The 22,865-nt window shown below is 48.0% G+C and overlaps 1 protein-coding gene across 1 annotated transcript in view; it reads left to right on the top strand.

Annotated features, from left to right (window-relative positions):
• Positions 1 to 22,865, top strand: part of ush2a (Usher syndrome 2A (autosomal recessive, mild)) — a 486,438-nt gene that overhangs the window by 257,852 nt on the left and 205,721 nt on the right. The window contains exon 44 of the mRNA XM_036955034.1: positions 1,608 to 1,750. Coding sequence (XP_036810929.1) covers positions 1,608 to 1,750 — 143 coding nt within the window. The remainder of the gene's footprint in view (positions 1 to 1,607; positions 1,751 to 22,865) is intronic.

Below are 22,865 nucleotides of genomic sequence, written 5' to 3'. Positions count from 1 at the left end.
ACAGCACGCTACCTACAGTACGCTACCTCCAGCACGCTACCTACAGCACGCTACCTACAGTACGCTACCTACAGCAAGCTACCTACAGTACGCTACCTACAGTACGCTACCTCCAGCACGCTACCTACAGCACGCTACCTATAGTACGCTACCTACAGTACGCTACCTACAGCACGCTACCTACAGTACGCTACCTCCAGCACGCTACCTACAGCACGCTACCTCCAGCACGCTACCTACAGCACGCTACCTCCAGCACGCTACCTCCAGCACGCTACCTATAGTACGCTACCTCCAGCACGCTACCTACAGCACGCTACCTACAGTACGCTACCTACAGCACGCTACCTACAGCACGCTACCTACAGTACGCTACCTCCAGCACGCTACCTACAGCACGCTACCTACAGTACGCTACCTACAGCAAGCTACCTACAGTACGCTACCTACAGTACGCTACCTCCAGCACGCTACCTCCAGCACGCTACCTACAGCACGCTACCTATAGTACGCTACCTACAGTACGCTACCTACAGCACGCTACCTACAGTACGCTACCTCCAGCACGCTACCTACAGCACGCTACCTCCAGCACGCTACCTACAGTACGCTACCTACAGTACGCTACCTCCAGCACGCTACCTACAGCACGCTACCTATAGTACGCTACCTACAGTACGCTATCTACAGCACGCTACCTATAGTACGCTACCTACAGCACGCTACCTACAGCACGCTACCTACAGTACGCTACCTACAGTACGCTACCTACAGCACGCTACCTACAGTACGCTACCTACAGCACGCTACCTACAGTACGCTACCTACAGTACGCTACCTACAGCACGCTACCTACAGCACGCTACCTACAGCACGCTACCTACAGTACGCTACCTACAGTACGCTACCTCCAGCACGCTACCTACAGCACGCTACCTACAGTACGCTACCTACAGCACGCTACCTACAGCACGCTACCTACAGCACGCTACCTACAGTACGCTACCTACAGCACGCTACCTACAGCACGCTACCTACAGTACGCTACCTACAGTACGCCTCTCATTCTTACCCTGATTTATTCATTATGTCCAATAGTGCTCTTCTATAGAAAGGCCCTGTCTGGGAGATTGGTGCTGCTAGAACAATACATGGTTGATTCATTCATTTCATTCATGCCAATTACCTGGCGTCATATTCAGTGACGTTCTGTTAATTGATATCCAAATGTATGTGTGATAGATGAAGGGTGGGTTGATGTTGGTGGCCCAGTGTTTTATCCTAATTTATAAATTGATAAATGTGGGATTTGATATATGAAATGTTTAGAATTGTGTTTGTTACGCGCAAGGCTTGACATTTAAATGAGGAATAAGAGCTCAGAGAGAACGTCTAGTAGTTCATATAGACTCACATTTAAAACACTAACAGATTTTAATGAATCATTAATCTGTCACTCAGGTGACTTTTTACTGATTATAATGTTGGCCCCAACAGTAAACTAATCCGTGTTTCTATCATCTCTTTTGAGCGTGGGGCGACTCATTTTCTTTTTATGTATCTAGCAGAAGAAATATAAACTTGTGTGTGTGTGTGTTCCCTCATAGACTGTTGAACAACGTGACGAGCACATTCAGCCACACAGTGGAAGGTCTGTCTCCATACACAAACTACCTGTTCAGAGTGGTGGTGTCACACACGCACGGAGAGACCGCCAGTGACTGGACGAGCCTACGTACCGCAGAGGACAGTGAGTACACACACACACACACACACACACACACGTGGTTTTAGGGCATAAACCCAAACATGCTATTTACGATGTATACTGCCTTACACTCACAGGAACACATGCACTTGGAACACACACACATTCTTTGAAAAGTCACGTTCTCATAACTCACATTCTCTCACAGACTACAAGCGATTAAACGAGTGATAGTTCATGTCCTTACACACAGACCGTGTGTACAGGGATTCTCTCTCACATACACACACTCACTCGCATTCACATGAGGGAGACAGAGAGACAGAGAGAGAGAGAGAGAGAGAGAGTGAGAGAGAGAGAGAGAGACAGAGAGAGAGAGAGAGAGAGAGAGAGAGAGAGGAGGGAGGGAGAGAGAGAGAATATTGAAAGTGTATAGTGTGTGTAGATGACCTAGTCAGTGTCATTGCTAGCTAATTGCTGTAATAGAATTACATTAGACTCTCTGCAAAGTTAAACATGAATTACTTCTCTATTACGACATACAGTATAATTATAGCACCACTATCTGCATAGATTCATATTTTGTGTGTGTGTGTGTGTGTGCGCACGCACGTGTGCATGCGGACAATAGGTCAGTAGTGCTATGTCCGCCACTCTAAGCCCTCTCTGTCTGTGGCCCTAACAGAGAGAACATGTATCAAACACACACCACCCAAACTGCTCTATCAATCAACACCTACACACACACTTCTCCTTTGTGACTTGTGTAGAGGCGTTGTATTAGCCAGAGTGTGTGATAGTATGATGGTTGCTACCAGAGATAAGACCTTTACATTCCGTGCGTTCACTGTGAAAGACACAACGCTGCTTTCAAGAGCCTCAACACCACGAGTCAGCGCCCGGCCACCGCCAGAGAGGATTATGGGAGATGCAGTGTATTAATCTATCTTAGTCTACTGGCACCGCTAATAATCAGTCCCTCACATCTCATCACTACACACACACACACACACCCACGTCTCATCACCACACACACACACACATCTCATCACCACACACACACACACACACACACACACACACACACACACACACACACACACACACACACACACACATCTCATCACCACACACACACACGTCTCATCACTACACACACACGTCTCATCACTACACACACACACGTCTCATCACTACACACACACACACACACACACACACACACACACGTCTCATCACCACACACACACACACACACACACACACACATCTCATCACCACACACACACACACACACATCTCATCACCACACACACACACAACACATCTCATCACCACACACACACACACACGTCTCATCACTACACACACACGTCTCATCACTACACACACACACACACACACACACACGTCTCATCACCACACACACACCCACATCTCATCACCACACACACACACACACACACATCTCATCACTACACACACACACACACACACACACACACACACACACACACACACACACACACACACACGTCTCATCACCACACACACACACACACACACACACACACACATCTCATCACCACACACACACACACACACATCTCATCACCACACACACACACACACACACATACATCTCATCACCACACACACACACACACATCTCATCACCACACACACACACATCTCATCACTACACACACACACACACACACACACATGTCTCATCGCCACACACACACACACACACACACACACACACATCTCATCACCACACACACACACACACACACACACACACATCTCATCACCACACACACACACACACACACATACATCTCATCACCACACACACACACACACACACACACACACACATCTCATCACCACACACACACACGTCTCATCACTACACTCACACACGTCTCATCACTACACACACACACACACACACACACACACACACACACACGTCTCATCACCACACACACACACACACACACACACACACACACGTCTCATCACCACACACACACACACACACACACACACACACACATCTCATCACCACACACACACACACACACATCTCATCACCACACACACACACACACACACATCTCATCACCACACACACACACACACATCTCATCACCACACACACACACGTCTCATCACTACACACACACACACACACACACACACACACGTCTCATCACCACACACACACACACACATCTCATCACCACACACACACACACACCCACATCTCATCACCACACACACACACACACACACATCTCATCACTACACACACACACACACACACACACACGTCTCATCACCACACACACACACATCTCATCACCACACACACACACACACACACACACACATACATCTCATCACCACACACACACACACACACATCTCATCACCACACACACACACACACACACATACATCTCATCACCACACACACACACACACATCTCATCACCACACACACACACATCTCATCACTACACACACACACACACACACACACACACATGTCTCATCGCCACACACACACACACACACACACACACACACACATCTCATCACCACACACACACACACACACACACACACACACACACACATCTCATCACCACACACACACACACACACACATACATCTCATCACCACACACACACACACACACACACATCTCATCACCACACACACACACGTCTCATCACTACACTCACACACGTCTCATCACTACACACACATCTCATCACCACACACACACACACACACACACACACACACACACACACACACACACGTCTCATCACCACACACACACACACACACACACACACACACACACACGTCTCATCACCACACACACACACACACACACACATCTCATCACCACACACACACACACACACATCTCATCACCACACACACACACACACACACATCTCATCAACACACACACACACATCTCATCACCACACACACACACGTCTCATCACTACACACACACACACACACACACACACACACACGTCTCATCACCACACACACACACACACATCTCATCACCACACACACACACACACCCACATCTCATCACCACACACACACACACACACACACATCTCATCACTACACACACACACACACACACACACACACGTCTCATCACCACACACACACACATCTCATCACCACACACACACACACACACACACACACACATACATCTCATCACCACACACACACACACACACACATACATCTCATCACCACACACACACACACACACACATCTCATCACCACACACACACACACATCTCATCACTACACACACACACACACACACACATGTCTCATCACCACACACACACACACACACACATCTCATCACCACACACACACACACACACATCTCATCACCACACACACACACACACACACACACACACACACACACACACACACACACACACACACACACACACACACACACACATACATCTCATCACCACACACACACACACACACACACATCTCATCACCACACACACACATCTCATCACTACACACACACACACACACACACATGTCTCATCACCACACACATCTCATCACCACACACACACACACACATCTCATCACCACACACAGACACACACACTCACACACACACACACACACACGTCTCACGTCTCATCACCACACACACACACACACACACACACACACACACACACATCTCATCACCACACACACACACATCATTGTGGCCCATCAGGTTGAAATAGTGGTTGAGGAAACTAAATGAACAGAGGCAAAGAGTCTAGGAGATTCTTCACAAATAATGTGGCTGAGAGAGCGATGTAGATGGAGGAGGGGTAGAGGACAGGCAAGGTGACAGATGAGGGGAAGATAGGATAACCATGGACCATATTTCCTTTGACTCTCTGGAAGGGTCCATGTCTGTTCTTTTTTTTAAATAGGCGTTGCGTTTTACATTTCTACAGAGTGGAAAGTAGCGTGTGTTACTTTTTGGAGAGCCTCATTAAACAGGAGCACAAGGTCAGAGTAAGAAGTTCCTTAAGCTTCCAGATTAAAGATAACTAAGAAAATAATTGTTTATATTTGATCATCTTTAATATTTGAAATTATAAACCAATTGAATATTTGGTCTATAAATTGAATTGGTATGCGGAGAACAATATGAAGACATTAATAAGAAAATACACCGTGCTGATAGGAGATGCTGAGACACAGATGAAAATGGAATCTACAAAGGAAATGGAATGTTAGTTAATCACATAGATAGAATTGAACTGAATCAAATGTGATGTGGAGTGAATTTAGAATTCAAAGCGTGATTTACATGTTCATGTGAGGCCTCGTCATTCACATAACCAACCCAGCATGACACAACTAGGTTCTGTTCAAAGATAGTAATCCTACTCATGAATTCATTCATACATATTAAAGGAATTTTTTTTTTTACACTAGTTAGGTGGAGCACCTCATTGTCCTTGGAGCACAGAGGAGTTGTAGTTAATCAAATAGGATATGTTCGACAGTGTTATATTAAATAGTATATATCATTAGTGTTATATTCAATAGTATATATCATTAGTGTTATATTCAATAGTATATATCATTAGTGTTACATTCAATAGTGTATGTTCATTAGTGTTATATTCAATAGTATATATCAATAGTGTTATATTCAATAGTATATATCATTAGTGTTATATTCAATAGTGTATGTTCATTAGTGTTACATTAAATAGTATATATCAATAGTGTTATATTCAATAGTATATATCATTAGTGTTATATTCAATAGTATATGTTCATTAGTGTTATATTAAATAGTATATGTTCATTAGTGTGTAGTGTCATTATAGCTTCTTTCTTTTTCCTCTGTCTCTTTGTGGAGATGGTGCACACACACACACACACACACACACACACACACACACACACACACACACACACACACACACACATACTTTTCCTTTCTTCTTTCTGAGTGTGTGGAGAACAGGGGTTTCACCTATCCAAGACAGATGAGATTGTTAAGTATCCATGAGGGCGTCTGGTTTCCCCTGGTTTCTTTTTAATGTCATTTCTTCCATGAATTGTTATTCCTGGAACCTGACAGCTGGTCCTGTGAACATCAACTTTTACCATGTTCCTTATCTTTGTCTCTCATGTTCCCAGCTAAGGAACATGAGTGTGTGTGTGCGTGTGTGCATGTGTGTGTGCGTGTCTGGGTGTGTGCGTGCATGCGTGTGTGTGTGTCTGTGTGTGTGTCTGTGTGTGTGTGCGAGAGACCATGATTTTGAATTAATTTTGACCTTATATAATTTTATATGCTTAGCTAATACATGAATACAAGGAAAGACTTAAGAATCTTATGTAATCAATATCTGCCTGTGAATTTCAAACAGCTGATTTAATCCAAAGGAATACAACTTCATAATAATTATCAAGAATCAAATTATCCTTATTTATATCCATATTCAGTTATGGTATTGAATTAAAGGGATTTCTTATTCATCTCTACGAATGTTTGCGTTTGTGCGTGTCACAGGAGGTTGGTGGCACCTAAATTGGGGAGGACGTGCTCGTGGTAATGGCTGGAGGGGAATATGTGGAATGGTATCAAACACAACAATCACATGGTTTCAATGTGTTTGATGCCATTCCATTCCCTCTGTTCCAGCCATTATGAGCTGTCCTCCCCTCACCAGCCTCCACTTGTGCGTGTGTATCTGTGTCCCTGTGTCTGCTGATATCCCTTATACTGTATACTGTGTTTATTTTTTTCACTTAGTGTAAGGCGTTTCAGTAATGCTAATGTTATGTAATGTTAACCGTGACAGAATTACAATAGGGAACATAGAGTATTTCTAAAGATATATTTTTTCATTACGTGGCAGATTACTGGAAATTAATTTTATACATTTCTACCAGGCCCGAGTGTGCGGTCTTCACTTCCCTATGACCGTAAACCCTGTAATTTGTCCTCTTTAACATCAGCCAGCCTGCTCACCTTCAAAAGCCTCATCATCTCCTTCCACAGACCTCTGCTATGTTAAAAAGAATCCCCCCCATCTCCCTCCGCCTTCCACTGCCCCCCTCCCGGCCTTGTCACTTGATTTTGTTATTACTATGCTAACCAAATCCTTATAAATGTGATTTAAGGCTTGGCGGCACGCGTTCTTGTTTAGCCTTCTGCTGTGGCGATTTACGGTGCCAGGGAGAGGGAGGGTGGGAGGGAGGGAGGGAGAGGGGGGAGAGGAGGTACGGAGGGAGAGGAGGTACGGAGGGAGAGGGGGGAGAGGAGGGAAGGCCTCTCAAAGTATTCCTAACGTCCTACCACTACATCTACTGGTAGAGTGGTGTGGAGTGGTGTTATTGGGGTAGAGTGGTGTTGTTGGGGTATAGTGGTGTTATTGAGGTAGAGTGGTGTTATTGGGGTGAAGTGGTGTTATTGGGGTGAAGTGTTGTTATTGGGGTGGAGTGATGTTAATGGGTATAGTGGTATTATTGGGGTAGAGTGGTGTTATTGGGGTGAAGTGTTGTTATTGGGGTGGAGTGGTGTTATTGGGGTGGAGTGTTGTTATTGGGGTAGAGTGGTGTTATTGGGGTGGAGTGGTGTTATTGGGGTGGAGTGGTGTTATTGGGTGGAGTGGTGTTATTGGGTGGAGTGGTGTTATTGGGTGGAGTGGTGTTATTGGGTGGAGTGGTGTTATTGGGGTAGAGTGGTGTTATTGGGGTAGAGTGGTGTTATTGGGGTAGAGTGGTGTTATTGGGGTAGAGTGGTGTTATTGGGGTAGAGTGGTGTTTTTGGAGTATAGTGGTGTTTTTGGAGTATAGTGGTGTTATTGGGGTAGAGTGGTGTTATTGGAGTATAGTGGTGTTATTGTGGTAGAGTGGGGTTATTGGGGTAGAGTGGTGTTATTGGAGTATAGTGGTGTTATTGGGGTAGAGTGGTGTTATTGGAGTATGGTGGTGTTATTGGGGTAGGGTGGTGTTATTGGGGTGGAGTGGTGTGATTGGGGTAGAGTGGTGTTATTGGGGTGGAGTGGTGTTATTGGGGTAGAGTGGTGTTATTGGGGTAGAGTGGTGTTATTGGGTGGAGTGGTGTTAATGGGTGGAGTGGTGTTATTGGGCGGAGTGGTGTTATTTGGGCGGAGTGGTGTTATTGGGGTAGAGTGGTGTTATTGGAGTAGAGTGGTGTTATTGGGGTAGAGTGGTGTTTTTGGAGTATAGTGGTGTTATTGGGGTAAATTGGTGTTATTGGGGTAGAGTGCTGTTATTGGGGTAGGGTGGTGTTATTGGGGTAGAGTGGTGTTATTGGGGTGGAGTGGTGTTATTGGGGTAGAGTGGTGTTATTGGGTGTAGTGGTGTTATTGGGTGGAGTGGTGTTATTGGGGTGGAGTGGTGTTATTGGGGTGGAGTGGTGTTATTGGGGTGGAGTGGTGTTATTGGGGTAGAGTGGTGTTATTGGGGTAGAGTGGTGTTATTGGAGTATAGTGGTGTTATTGGAGTAGAGTGGTGTTATTGGGGTAGAGTGGTGTTTTTGGAGTATAGTGGTGTTATTGGGGTAGAGTGGTGTTATTGGAGTATAGTGGTGTTATTGGAGTAGAGTGGTGTTATAGGGGTGGAGTGGTGTTATTAGTCAAGTTAAGTAAAAGACCGAGCGAGTGGTGTTTTTGGGGTGGAGTGGTGTTATTGGGGTGGAGTGGTGTTATTGGGGTAGAGTGGTGTTATTAGAGTATAGTGGTTAAATTGTTTATTAAGAAATGCAGACAGATGCGTAGTCAAGTTAAGTAAAAGACCGAGCGAGTGGTGTTTTTGGGGTGGAGTGGTGTTATTGGGGTGGAGTGGTGTTATTGGGGTGGAGTGGTGTTATTGGGGTAGAGTGGTGTTATTAGAGTATAGTGGTTAAATTGTTTATTAAGAAATGCAGACAGATGCGTAGTCAAGTTAAGTAAAAGACCGAGCGAGTGGTGTTTTTGGGGTGGAGTGGTGTTATTGGGGTGGAGTGGTGTTTTTGGGGTGGAGTGGTGTTTTTGGGGTGGAGTGGTGTTATTGGGGTGGAGTGGTGTTATTAGAGTATAGTGGTGTTATTGGGGTAGATTGGTGTTATTCCAGTGTGTTCTAGCCTGCACGCGGAGAGCAGTAAAGCATCAATAAAATAAAAAGTACCTGCATCTTAAAATACATTTCAATTGAAGAACTTAACAGCCCTTCAAATTGCAGAATTTAATACAGACCAGTAAAGCCTAAATAACACTCTGGGTCCTCTGTGCTGCTAGAAGAGAAGGAGAGGGTGGCTGGGGATTCCAGGGATCAAGGGGTGGGGTGACACAGTTGTGGAGTGTGTGTGTGTGTGTGTGTGTGTGTGTGTGTGTGTGTGTGTGTCTGTGTGTGTGTGTGCGTGTCTGTGTGTGCGTGCGTGCGTGTGTGTGTTGACGTGTGCGAGCGCATGTGTGCATCCATTTTTGTATGGGTGTCTGAGGGGGAGTGTTCAAATTCAAGGTGACTTGATGGTCTCATGTGGTAAAATCATTTACAATTGAGGCCTCTACTGAGTCTCGGCAGGTTTAATGGGGACCACAGACTGACTGACTGACAGAGAGACAGACAGACAGACAGACAGACAGACAGACAGACCAGAGACAGGCAGTCAGAGACAGCCAGTCAGAGACAGGCAGTCACAGACAGACAGACAGACAGACGGGCAGACAGACGGGCAGACGGACGGGCAGACAGACAGGCAGACGGACGGGCAGACAGACAGGCAGACGGACGGGCAGACAGACGGGCAGACAGACATACAGACGGGCAGACAGACAGACAGACAAACGGGCTGGGTCTCTTTGCTTATTCCCGGCATCTCCTGGACCTTTGTGGTAATTGAATCAGGGAGAGTGCTGAGTGGAGCAAGCATAAAAAGCTGTTAACCTAAAGGTCAGCGCTGTGCATTGTTTATTTATCAGGGCTGGGAGGGAGACAAGGAGGGAGGCTAGTGGGGAGACTAGTAAGGAGACTAGTAAGGAGGCTAGGAGGGGGACAAGTAAGGAGGCTAGTAGGGAGGCTAGGAGGGAGATTGGTATGGAGGCTAGTAGGGAGACCAGTAAGGAGGCTAGTAGGGAGGCTAGTAGGGAGATTAGGAGGGAGGATAGTAGGGAGACTAGTAAGGAGGCTAGGAGGGAGGCTAGGAGGGGGACAAGTAAGGAGGCTAGTGGGGAGGCTAGTAGGGAGATTAGGAGGGAGGCTAGTAGGGAGACTAGTAAGGAGGCTAGTAGGGAGGCTAGGAGGGGGACAAGTAAGGAGGCTAGTAGGGAGACTAGTAGGGAGGCTAGTAGGGAGACTAGTAGGGAGGCTAGTAGGGAGGCTAGTAGGGAGATTAGTAAGGAGGCTAGTAGGAAGACTAGGAGGGAGACTAGTAAGGAGACTAGTAAGGAGGCTAGGAGGGAGATTAGTAAGGAGGCTAGTAGGGAGACTAGTAAGGAGACTAGTAGGGAGACTAGTAGGGAGACTAGTAGAGAGGCTAGTAGGGAGATTAGTAAGGAGGCTAGTAAGGAGGCTAGTAGGAAGACTAGGAGGGAGACTAGTAAGGAGACTAGTAAGGAGGCTAGGAGGGAGCCTTGAAGGGAGGCTAGTAAGGAGGCTAGTAGGAAGACTAGGAGGGAGACTAGTAGGGAGGTTAGTAGGGAGACCAATAGGGAGACTAGTAAGGAGGCTAGAAGGGAGACTAGTAGGGAGACTAGTAGGGAGGCTAGTAGGGAGAGTAGTAAGGAGACTAGTAAGGAGGCTAGTAAGGAGACTAGTAGGGAGGCTAGTAGGGAGACTAGTAGGGAGGCTAGTAGGGGGACTAATAGGGAGACTAATAGGGAGACTAGTAGGGAGACTAGTAGGGAGACTAGTAGGGAGGCTAGGAGGGAGATTGGTATGGAGGCTAGTAGGGAGATTAGTAAGGAGGCTAGTAGGGAGGCTAGTAGTGAGAGTAGTAAGGAGACTAGTAAGGAGGCTAGTAAGGAGACTAGTAGGGAGGCTAGTAGGGAGACTAGTAGGGAGGCTAGTAGGGGGACTAATAGGGAGACTAATAGGGAGACTAGTAGGGAGACTAGTAGGGAGACTAGTAGGGAGGCTAGAAGGGAGATTGATAAGGAGGCTAGTAGGGAGGCTAGTAGGGAGAGTAGTAAGGAGACTAGTAAAGAGGCTAGTAAGGAGACTAGTAGGGAGGCTAGTAGGGAGACTAGTAGGGAGGCTAGTAGGGGGACTAATAGGGAGACTAATAGGGAGACTAGTAGGGAGGCTAGTAGGGAGAGTAGTAAGGAGACTAGTAAGGAGGCTAGTAAGGAGACTAGTAGGGAGGCTAGTAGGGAGACTAGTAGGGAGGCTAGTAGGGGGACTAATAGGGAGACTAATAGGGAGACTAGTTGGGAGGCTAGTAGGGAGACTAGTAGGGAGACTAGTAGGGAGGCTAGGAGGGAGATTGTTATGGAGGCTAGTAGGGAGACCAGTAAGGAAGCATTTAGGGCGACTAGTAGGGAGTCTAGTAGGGAGACTAGTCGTGATGCTAGTAGTGAGGCTAGGAGGGAGGCTACTAGGGAGGCTAGGAAAGAGCCTAGTAAGTAGGCTAGTAGGGAGACTAGTAAGAAGGCTAGTAGTGAGGCTAGTAGTGAGGCTAGTAAGGAGGCTAGTAAGGAGGCTAGGAGGGAGGCTAGGAGGGAGACTAGGAGGGAGGCTAGTAGGGGGACTAATAGGGAGACTAGTAGGGAGACTAGTAGGGAGGCTAGGAGGGAGATTAATAAGGAGGCTAGTAAGGAGGCTAGTAGGGAGAGTAGTAAGGAGGCTAGTAAGGAGACTAGTAGGGAGGCTAGTAGGGAGACTAGTAGGGAGGCTAGTAGGGGGACTAATAGGGAGACTAATAGGGAGACTAGTAGGGAGACTAGTAGGGAGACTAGTAGTGAGGCTAGGAGGGAGATTGGTATGGAGGCTAGTAGGGAGATTAGTAAGGAGACTAGTAGGGAGGCTAGTAGGGAGACTAGTAGGGAGACTAGTAGGGAGGCTAGGAGGGAGATTGGTATGGAGGCTAGTAGGGAGACCAGTAAGGAAGCTAGTAGGGCGACTAGTAGGGAGTCTAGTAGGGAGACTAGTCATGAGGCTAGTAGGGAGGCTACTAGTGAGGCAAGTAGGGAGGCTAGTAGGGAGATTAGGAGGGAGGCTAGTAGGGAGGCTAGGGTAGAGGCTAGTAAGGAGGCTAGGAAAGAGCCTAGTAAGTAGGCTAGTAGGGAGACTAGTAAGGAGGCTAGTAAGGAGGCTAATAAGGAGGCTAGGAAAGAGACTAGGAGGGAGGCTAGTAAGGAGGCTAGTAAGGAGGCTAATAAGGATGCTAGGAGGGAGACTAGGAGGGAGGCTAGTAAGGAGGCTAGTAAGGAGGCTAATAAGGAGGCTAGTAAGTAGGCTAGTAGGGAGACTAGTAAGGAGGCTAGTAAGGAGGCTAATAAGGAGGCTAGGAGGGAGACTAGGAGGGAGGCTAGTAGGGGGACTAATAGGGAGACTAATAGGGAGACTAGTAGGGAGACTAGTAGGGAGGCTAGGAGGGAGATTGGTATGGAGGCTAGTAGGGAGATTAGTAGGGAGGCTAGGAGGGAGGTTGGTAGGGAGACCAGTAAGGAAGCTAGTAGGGCGACTAGTAGGGAGTCTAGTAGGGAGACTAGTCGTGAGGCTAGTAGTGAGGCTAGGAGGGAGGCTACTAGGGAGGCAAGTATGGAGGCTAGTAGGGAGATTAGGAGGGAGACTAGTAGGGAGGCTAGGGTAGAGGCTAGTAAGGAGGCTAGTAAGGCGGCTAGTAGTGAGGCTAGTAGGGAGACTAATAGGGAGACTAGTAGGGAGACTAGGAGGGAGACTAGGAGGGAGGCTAGTAGGGAGACTAGTAGGGAAGCTAGTAGGGGGACTAATAGGGAGACTAGTAGGGAGGCTAGGAGGGAGATTGGTATGGAGGCTAGTAGGGAGACCAGTAAGGAAGCTAGTAGGGCGACTAGTAGGGAGTCTAGTAGGGAGACTAGTCATGAGGCTAGTAGGGAGGCTACTAGTGAGGCAAGTAGGGAGGCTAGTAGTGAGGCTAGTAGGGAGACTAATAGGGAGGCTAGGAGGGAGACTAGGAGGGAGGCTAGGAGGGAGACTAGGAGGGAGGCTAGTAGGGGGACTAATAGGGAGACTAGTAGGGAGACTAGTAGGGAGGCTAGGAGGGAGATTAATAAGGAGGCTAGTAGGGAGGCTAGTAGGGAGAGTAGTAAGGAGACTAGTAAGGAGGCTAGTAAGGAGACTAGTAGGGAGGCTAGTAGGGAGACTAGTAGTGAGGCTAGGAGGGAGATTGGTATGGAGGCTAGTAGGGAGATTAGTAAGGAGACTAATAGGGAGACTAGTAGGGAGACTAGTAGGGAGACTAGTAGTGAGGCTAGGAGGGAGATTGGTATGGAGGCTAGTAGGGAGATTAGTAAGGAGACTAGTAGGGAGGCTAGTAGGGAGACTAGTAGGGAGACTAGTAGGGAGACTAGTAGGGAGGCTAGGAGGGAGATTGGTATGGAGGCTAGTAGGGAGACCAGTAAGGAAGCTAGTAGGGCGACTAGTAGGGAGTCTAGTAGGGAGACTAGTAGTGAGGCTAGGAGGGAGGCTACTAGGGAGGCTAGGAAAGAGCCTAGTAAGTAGGCTAGTAGGGAGACTAGTAAGAAGGCTAGTAGTGAGGCTAGTAGTGAGGCTAGTAAGGAGGCTAGTAAGGAGGCTAGGAGGGAGGCTAGGAGGGAGACTAGGAGGGAGGCTAGTAGGGGGACTAATAGGGAGACTAGTAGGGAGACTAGTAGGGAGGCTAGGAGGGAGATTAATAAGGAGGCTAGTAAGGAGGCTAGTAGGGAGAGTAGTAAGGAGACTAGTAAGGAGGCTAGTAAGGAGACTAGTAGGGAGGCTAGTAGGGAGACTAGTAGGGAGGCTAGTAGGGGGACTAATAGGGAGACTAATAGGGAGACTAGTAGGGAGACTAGTAGGGAGACTAGTAGTGAGGCTAGGAGGGAGATTGGTATGGAGGCTAGTAGGGAGATTAGTAAGGAGACTAGTAGGGAGGCTAGTAGGGAGACTAGTAGGGAGACTAGTAGGGAGACTAGTAGGGAGGCTAGGAGGGAGATTGGTATGGAGGCTAGTAGGGAGACCAGTAAGGAAGCTAGTAGGGCGACTAGTAGGGAGTCTAGTAGGGAGACTAGTCATGAGGCTAGTAGGGAGGCTACTAGTGAGGCAAGTAGGGAGGCTAGTAGGGAGATTAGGAGGGAGGCTAGTAGGGAGGCTAGGGTAGAGGCTAGTAAGGAGGCTAGGAAAGAGCCTAGTAAGTAGGCTAGTAGGGAGACTAGTAAGGAGGCTAGTAAGGAGGCTAATAAGGAGGCTAGGAAAGAGACTAGGAGGGAGGCTAGTAAGGAGGCTAGTAAGGAGGCTAATAAGGATGCTAGGAGGGAGACTAGGAGGGAGGCTAGTAAGGAGGCTAGTAAGGAGGCTAATAAGGAGGCTAGTAAGTAGGCTAGTAGGGAGACTAGTAAGGAGGCTAGTAAGGAGGCTAATAAGGAGGCTAGGAGGGAGACTAGGAGGGAGGCTAGTAGGGGGACTAATAGGGAGACTAATAGGGAGACTAGTAGGGAGACTAGTAGGGAGGCTAGGAGGGAGATTGGTATGGAGGCTAGTAGGGAGATTAGTAGGGAGGCTAGGAGGGAGGTTGGTAGGGAGACCAGTAAGGAAGCTAGTAGGGCGACTAGTAGGGAGTCTAGTAGGGAGACTAGTCGTGAGGCTAGTAGTGAGGCTAGGAGGGAGGCTACTAGGGAGGCAAGTATGGAGGCTAGTAGGGAGATTAGGAGGGAGACTAGTAGGGAGGCTAGGGTAGAGGCTAGTAAGGAGGCTAGTAAGGCGGCTAGTAGTGAGGCTAGTAGGGAGACTAATAGGGAGACTAGTAGGGAGACTAGGAGGGAGACTAGGAGGGAGGCTAGTAGGGAGACTAGTAGGGAAGCTAGTAGGGGGACTAATAGGGAGACTAGTAGGGAGGCTAGGAGGGAGATTGGTATGGAGGCTAGTAGGGAGACCAGTAAGGAAGCTAGTAGGGCGACTAGTAGGGAGTCTAGTAGGGAGACTAGTCATGAGGCTAGTAGGGAGGCTACTAGTGAGGCAAGTAGGGAGGCTAGTAGTGAGGCTAGTAGGGAGACTAATAGGGAGGCTAGGAGGGAGACTAGGAGGGAGGCTAGGAGGGAGACTAGGAGGGAGGCTAGTAGGGGGACTAATAGGGAGACTAGTAGGGAGACTAGTAGGGAGGCTAGGAGGGAGATTAATAAGGAGGCTAGTAGGGAGGCTAGTAGGGAGAGTAGTAAGGAGACTAGTAAGGAGGCTAGTAAGGAGACTAGTAGGGAGGCTAGTAGGGAGACTAGTAGTGAGGCTAGGAGGGAGATTGGTATGGAGGCTAGTAGGGAGATTAGTAAGGAGACTAATAGGGAGACTAGTAGGGAGACTAGTAGGGAGACTAGTAGTGAGGCTAGGAGGGAGATTGGTATGGAGGCTAGTAGGGAGATTAGTAAGGAGACTAGTAGGGAGGCTAGTAGGGAGACTAGTAGGGAGACTAGTAGGGAGACTAGTAGGGAGGCTAGGAGGGAGATTGGTATGGAGGCTAGTAGGGAGACCAGTAAGGAAGCTAGTAGGGCGACTAGTAGGGAGTCTAGTAGGGAGACTAGTAGTGAGGCTAGGAGGGAGGCTACTAGGGAGGCTAGGAAAGAGCCTAGTAAGTAGGCTAGTAGGGAGACTAGTAAGAAGGCTAGTAGTGAGGCTAGTAGTGAGGCTAGTAAGGAGGCTAGTAAGGAGGCTAGGAGGGAGGCTAGGAGGGAGACTAGGAGGGAGGCTAGTAGGGGGACTAATAGGGAGACTAGTAGGGAGACTAGTAGGGAGGCTAGGAGGGAGATTAATAAGGAGGCTAGTAAGGAGGCTAGTAGGGAGAGTAGTAAGGAGACTAGTAAGGAGGCTAGTAAGGAGACTAGTAGGGAGGCTAGTAGGGAGACTAGTAGGGAGGCTAGTAGGGGGACTAATAGGGAGACTAATAGGGAGACTAGTAGGGAGACTAGTAGGGAGACTAGTAGTGAGGCTAGGAGGGAGATTGGTATGGAGGCTAGTAGGGAGATTAGTAAGGAGACTAGTAGGGAGGCTAGTAGGGAGACTAGTAGGGAGACTAGTAGGGAGACTAGTAGGGAGGCTAGGAGGGAGATTGGTATGGAGGCTAGTAGGGAGACCAGTAAGGAAGCTAGTAGGGCGACTAGTAGGGAGTCTAGTAGGGAGACTAGTCATGAGGCTAGTAGGGAGGCTACTAGTGAGGCAAGTAGGGAGGCTAGTAGGGAGATTAGGAGGGAGGCTAGTAGGGAGGCTAGGGTAGAGGCTAGTAAGGAGGCTAGGAAAGAGCCTAGTAAGTAGGCTAGTAGGGAGACTAGTAAGGAGGCTAGTAAGGAGGCTAATAAGGAGGCTAGGAAAGAGACTAGGAGGGAGGCTAGTAAGGAGGCTAGTAAGGAGGCTAATAAGGATGCTAGGAGGGAGACTAGGAGGGAGGCTAGTAGGGGGACTAATAGGGAGACTAGTAGGGAGACTAGTAAGGAGGCTAGTAAGGAGGCTAATAAGGAGGCTAGTAAGTAGGCTAGTAGGGAGACTAGTAAGGAGGCTAGTAAGGAGGCTAATAAGGAGGCTAGGAGGGAGACTAGGAGGGAGGCTAGTAGGGGGACTAATAGGGAGACTAATAGGGAGACTAGTAGGGAGACTAGTAGGGAGGCTAGGAGGGAGATTGGTATGGAGGCTAGTAGGGAGATTAGTAGGGAGGCTAGGAGGGAGATTGGTATTGAGGCTAGTAGGGAGACCAGTAAGGAAGCTAGTAGGGCGACTAGTAGGGAGTCTAGTAGGGAGACTAGTCGTGAGGCTAGTAGTGAGGCTAGGAGGGAGGCTACTAGGGAGGCAAGTATGGAGGCTAGTAGGGAGATTAGGAGGGAGACTAGTAGGGAGGCTAGGGTAGAGGCTAGTAAGGAGGCTAGTAAGGCGGCTAGTAGTGAGGCTAGTAGGGAGACTAATAGGGAGACTAGTAGGGAGACTAGGAGGGAGACTAGGAGGGAGGCTAGTAGGGAGACTAGTAGGGAAGCTAGTAGGGGGACTAATAAGGAGACTAGTAGGGAGACTAGTAGGGAGACTAGTAGGGAGGCTAGGAGGGAGATTGGTATGGAGGCTAGTAGGGAGATTAGTAAGGAGACTAGTAGGGAGGCTAGTAGGCAGACTAGTGGGGAGTCTTGTAGGGAGACTAGTAGGGAGGCTAGGAGGGAGATCGGTATGGAGGCTAGTAGGGAGACCAGTAAGGAAGCTAGTAGGGCGACTAGTAGGGAGTCTAGTAGGGAGACTAGTCGTGAGGCTAGGAGGGAGGCTACTAGGGAGGCTAGTAGGGAGATTAGGAGGGAGGCTAGTAGGGAGATTAGGAGGGAGGCTAGTAGGGAGGCTAGGGTAGAGGCTAGTAAGGATGCTAGGAAAGAGCCTAGTAAGTAGGCTAGTACGGAGGCTAGTAAGGAGGCTAGTAGGGAGACTAATAGGGAGACTAGTAGGGAGACTAGGAGGGAGACTAGGAGGGAGGCTAGTAGGGAGACTAATAGGGAGACTAATAGGGAGACTAGTAGGGAGACTAGGAGGGAGACTAGGAGGGAGGCTAGTAGGGAGACTAATAGGGAGACTAATAGGGAGACTAGTAGGGAGACTAGTAGGGAGGCTAGGAGGGAGATTGGTATGGAGGCTAGTAGGGAGATTAGTAAGGAGACTAGTAGGGAGGCTAGTAGGGAGACTAGTAGGGAGACCAATAGGGAGACTAGTAAGGAGGCTAGAAGGGAGACTAGTAGGGAGGCTAGGAGGGAGATTAATAAGGAGGCTAGAAGGGAGGCTTTTAGGCAGAGTAGTAAGGAGACTAGTAAGGAGGCTAGTAAGGAGACTAGTAGGGAGGCTAGCAGGGGGACTAATAGGGAGACTAGTATGGAGACTAGTAGGGAGACTAGTAGGGAGGCTAGGAGGGAGATTGGTATGGAGGCTAGTAGCGAGATTAGTAAAGAGGCTAGTAGGGAGGCTAGTAGTGAGAGTAGTAAGGAGACTAGTAAGGAGGCTAGTAAGGAGACTAGTAGGGAGACTAATAGGGAGACTAGTTGGGAGGCTAGTAGGGAGACTAGTAGGGAGACTAGTAGGGAGGCTAGGAGGGAGATTGGTATGGATGCTAGTAGGGAGACCAGTAAGGAAGCTAGTAGGGAGTCTAGTAGGGAGACTAGTCGTGAGGCTAGTAGTGAGGCTAGGAGGGAGGCTACTAGGGAGGCAAGTAGGGAGGCTAGTAGGGAGATTAGGAGGGAGGCTAGTAGGGAGGCTAGGGTAGAGGCTAGTAAGGAGGCTAGGAAAGAGCCTAGTAAGTAGGCTAGTAGGGAGACTAGTAGTGAGGCTAGTAAGGAGGCTAGGAAAGAGACTAGTAAGGAGGCTAGGAGGGAGACTAGGAGGGAGGCTAGGAGGGAGACTAGGTATGGAGACTAGTAGGGAGACTAGGAGGGAGACTAGTAGAGAGGCTAGTAGGGAGACTTGTAAGGAGGCTAGTAGGGAGACTAGTAGGAGGCTAGGTGGGAGATTAGTAAGGAGGCTAGGAGGGAGGCTCGGAGGGAGGCAAGTAGGGAGGCTAGGAGGGAGGCCAGTAGGGAAACTAGTAGGGAGGCTAGTAGGGAGGCTAGTAGGGAGATTATGAGGGAGATTAGTAAAGAGGCTAGGAGGGAGGCTAGGAGGGAGTTTAGTAGGGAGAATAGGAGGGAGACTAGTAGGGAGGCTAGTAGGGAGACTAGTAGGGAGGCTAGTAGGGAGACTAGTAGGGAGGCTAGGAGGGAGATTAGTTAGGAGGCTAGTAGGGAGACTAGTAAGGAGACTAGTAGGGAGGCTAGGAGGGAGGCTAGGAGTGAGATTGGTATGGAGACTAGTAGGGAGGCTAGTAGGGAGACTAGTAAGTATGCTGGTAGGGAGACTAGTAAGGAGGCTAGTAGGGAGACTATTAGGGAGGCTAGTAGGGAGGCTAGTAGGGAGACTAGTAGGGAGGCTAGTAGGGAGGCTAGTAGGGAGAGTAGTAAGGAGACTAGTAGGGAGACTGCACCACACAGCCCTGACACATTGATGCACTGCCTTGGAAAAATCTACACTGGAACACAGCTAGGCACTGAAAAACACTTGAATCACACACGTTCAGTTACACACGTTCAGTTACACACGTTCAGTTACACACGTTCAGTTACACACATTCAGTTACACATGTTCAGTTATACACATTCAGTTACACACGTTCAGTTATACACATGCACAAACAAGGGCTGGAATCACAAATAAGTTACAAGATGGGTCAGGAAAGGGTTTGTGTCAGAGTTAGGTGTTGGGCATCTCCCCGTAGAATGATGGGTGAGAGCGGTGTCATCTAGGGTGAGAAGAGGGTGTGAGATGGGTTATAGTAGGCGAGGGGAGGGGGAGAAAGGGAGAGAGGGAGGAGAGGGTGAGGTAAGGTTTAGGGTAAGGGAAAGGGGGATACCTAGTCAGTTGTAGAACTGAATGCATTCAACTGAAGTGTGTCTTTTGCATTTAACACAACCCCTCTGAATCAGAGAGATGCGGAGGGCTGCCTTAATCGACATCCATGTCTTTGGCACCCGGGGAACCGTTAGTACTGGGTGAGGGTGAGCTACGGTGATGGCGAGGCTATCTCCCCCTATCTCCCCCTCTGGTCCCGGTGCCATCTGGGGGAGCCTTTAGCAGTTAACGTTAGCGCTTAGCAACGCAGCACGCTCTGAGCACGCTCAATCACCTTGATCCGCCTGCCCTTGCCGAAGCACCATTACCCTGCTACTGTGTGTGTGTGTGTGTGGGACCATTACCCCAGTACAGTCGGATGTAAATGGGAGAGGAAAACATTACCTTCAGAGCATGGGACAGAAATATCAATCAAATCAGGTAGGGTGGAGGGAGAGAGAAAGAGAGAATGGAAGAAAGGAGAAAGGTACTTTTTTATTTAACCTTTGTTCAACTAGGCAAGCCAGTTAAAGAACAAATTCTTATTTACAATGACGGCCTAGAAACAGTGGGTTAACTGCCTTGTTCAGGAGCAGTACAACAGATTTTTACCTTGTCAGCTCGGGGATTCAATCTAGCAACCTTTCAGTTACTGGCCCAACGCTCTAACCACTAGGCTACCTGCTGCTTACTGGCCCAACACTCTAACCACTAGGCTACCTGCTTCCGGTAAAGAGGGAGGACACAAGGAAGACACAGACAGATAGACAAGGAAGGAGGAGAAGTCCACTATTTCCATGGTTGACATATTCCTTCTTTTTAAATGTGAAAGCAGGAGGAGAGGAGAGGGAATGAAGGGTAAAGACTAGGGTTGCAAAATTCACTGAATTTTCAATAAATCCATTGGTTTACCTGAAATCCCTGTTGGAGGATTCCCACAATCAGTAGGGAATAAGCTGGAAGTCTGGAATCCTCCAACCAGGATTTCTTGAAAACCAGGACATTTATGAATGAATTTTTTTTTTCATGAATTTTGCAACTCTAAAAGGCTCCTTAGACCAGCGTTTCCCAAACTAGGGGTCGCCTGATTTGAAAATGCGAGATATATTTTTTCTTTTGTTTTGTAAGCTCTGTTAGCCGCTAGATGTGGTTGTAATAAACAGCCGTTTCTTCTTTCTTCATACAGATGTGTCTCTTTCTTTTGAACGGTTTAAGCTACAAAAGACACTAAATATTATATACAAAAGTATGCTAAATGCCAAGCTTCAGTTAGAGTGGTGTAAAGCTCACTGTCATTGGACTCACGTCATTGGACTCACGAAACACGTTTTCTGGAGTGATAAATCACACCTCACTATCTGGTAGTCCGACGGACGGATCTGAGTTTGACGGATGCCAGGAGAACGCTACCTGCCCAAATGCATAGTGCCAACTGTAAAGTTTGGTGGTGGAGGAATAATGTCCTGGGGCTGTTTTTCTCTTTTTGGGTTAGGCCAGCAAAGGGAAATCTTAACGCTACAGTTTACAATGACATTCTAGATGATTCTGTGCTTCCAACTTTGTGGCAAAAGTTTGGGGAAGGCCATTTCTTGTTTCAGCATAACAATCAAATCAAATGTATTTATATAGCCCTTCTTACATCAGCTGATATCTCAAAGTGCTGTACAGAAACCCAGCCTAAAGCCCCAAACAGCAAGCAATGCAGGTGTTGAAGCACGTTGGCTAGGAAAAATTCCCTAGAAAGGCCAAAACCTAGAGAGGAACCAGGCTATGGGGGGTGGCCAGTCCTCTTCTGGCTGTGCCGGGTGGAGATTATAACAGAACATGGCCAAGATGTTCATAAATGACCAGCATGGTCGAATAATAGGTCTGGGTGTAACGGTTTTCTTCCGTTGAAGGAGAGGAGGACCAAAATGCAGCGTGGTTATTGTTCAACATCTTTAATATAGACGATAAACGAGAACACTACAAAATACAAAACAACAAATGTGAAAACCGAAACAGTCCTATCTGGTGCATAGACACAAAAACAGAAGACAACCACCCACAAAATACCCAAAGAGCATGGCTGCCTAAATATGGTTCCCAATCAGAGACAACGATAAACACCTGCCTCTAATTGAGAACCAATCTAGGCAACCATAGACTTACATAATTACCTAGACTAGAAACACCCCATAAACATACAAAACCCCTAGACCAGGCAAAACACATAAATCCCCCATGTCACACCCTGACCTAACCAAAATAATACAGAGAACAAAGATAACTAAGGCCAGGGCGTGACACTGGAACAGGTAGCACGTCCGGTGAACAGGTCAGGATTTCATAGCCGCAGTCAGAACAGTTGAAACTGGGGCAGCAGCACGGCTAGGTGGACTGGGGACAGCAAGGAGTCATCATGCCAGGTAGTCCTGAGGCATGGTCCTAGGGCTCAGGTCCTCCAAGAGAGAGAAAGAAAGAGAGAATTAGAGAGAGCTTACTTAAAATCACACAGG

Source organism: Oncorhynchus mykiss, chromosome 19 (genome assembly GCF_013265735.2).
Source record: "Oncorhynchus mykiss isolate Arlee chromosome 19, USDA_OmykA_1.1, whole genome shotgun sequence".
NCBI lineage: Eukaryota > Metazoa > Chordata > Actinopteri > Salmoniformes > Salmonidae > Oncorhynchus > Oncorhynchus mykiss.
Note: the sequence above shows the minus strand (reverse complement) of the source record. Positions and strands in the feature narration are given on the sequence as shown.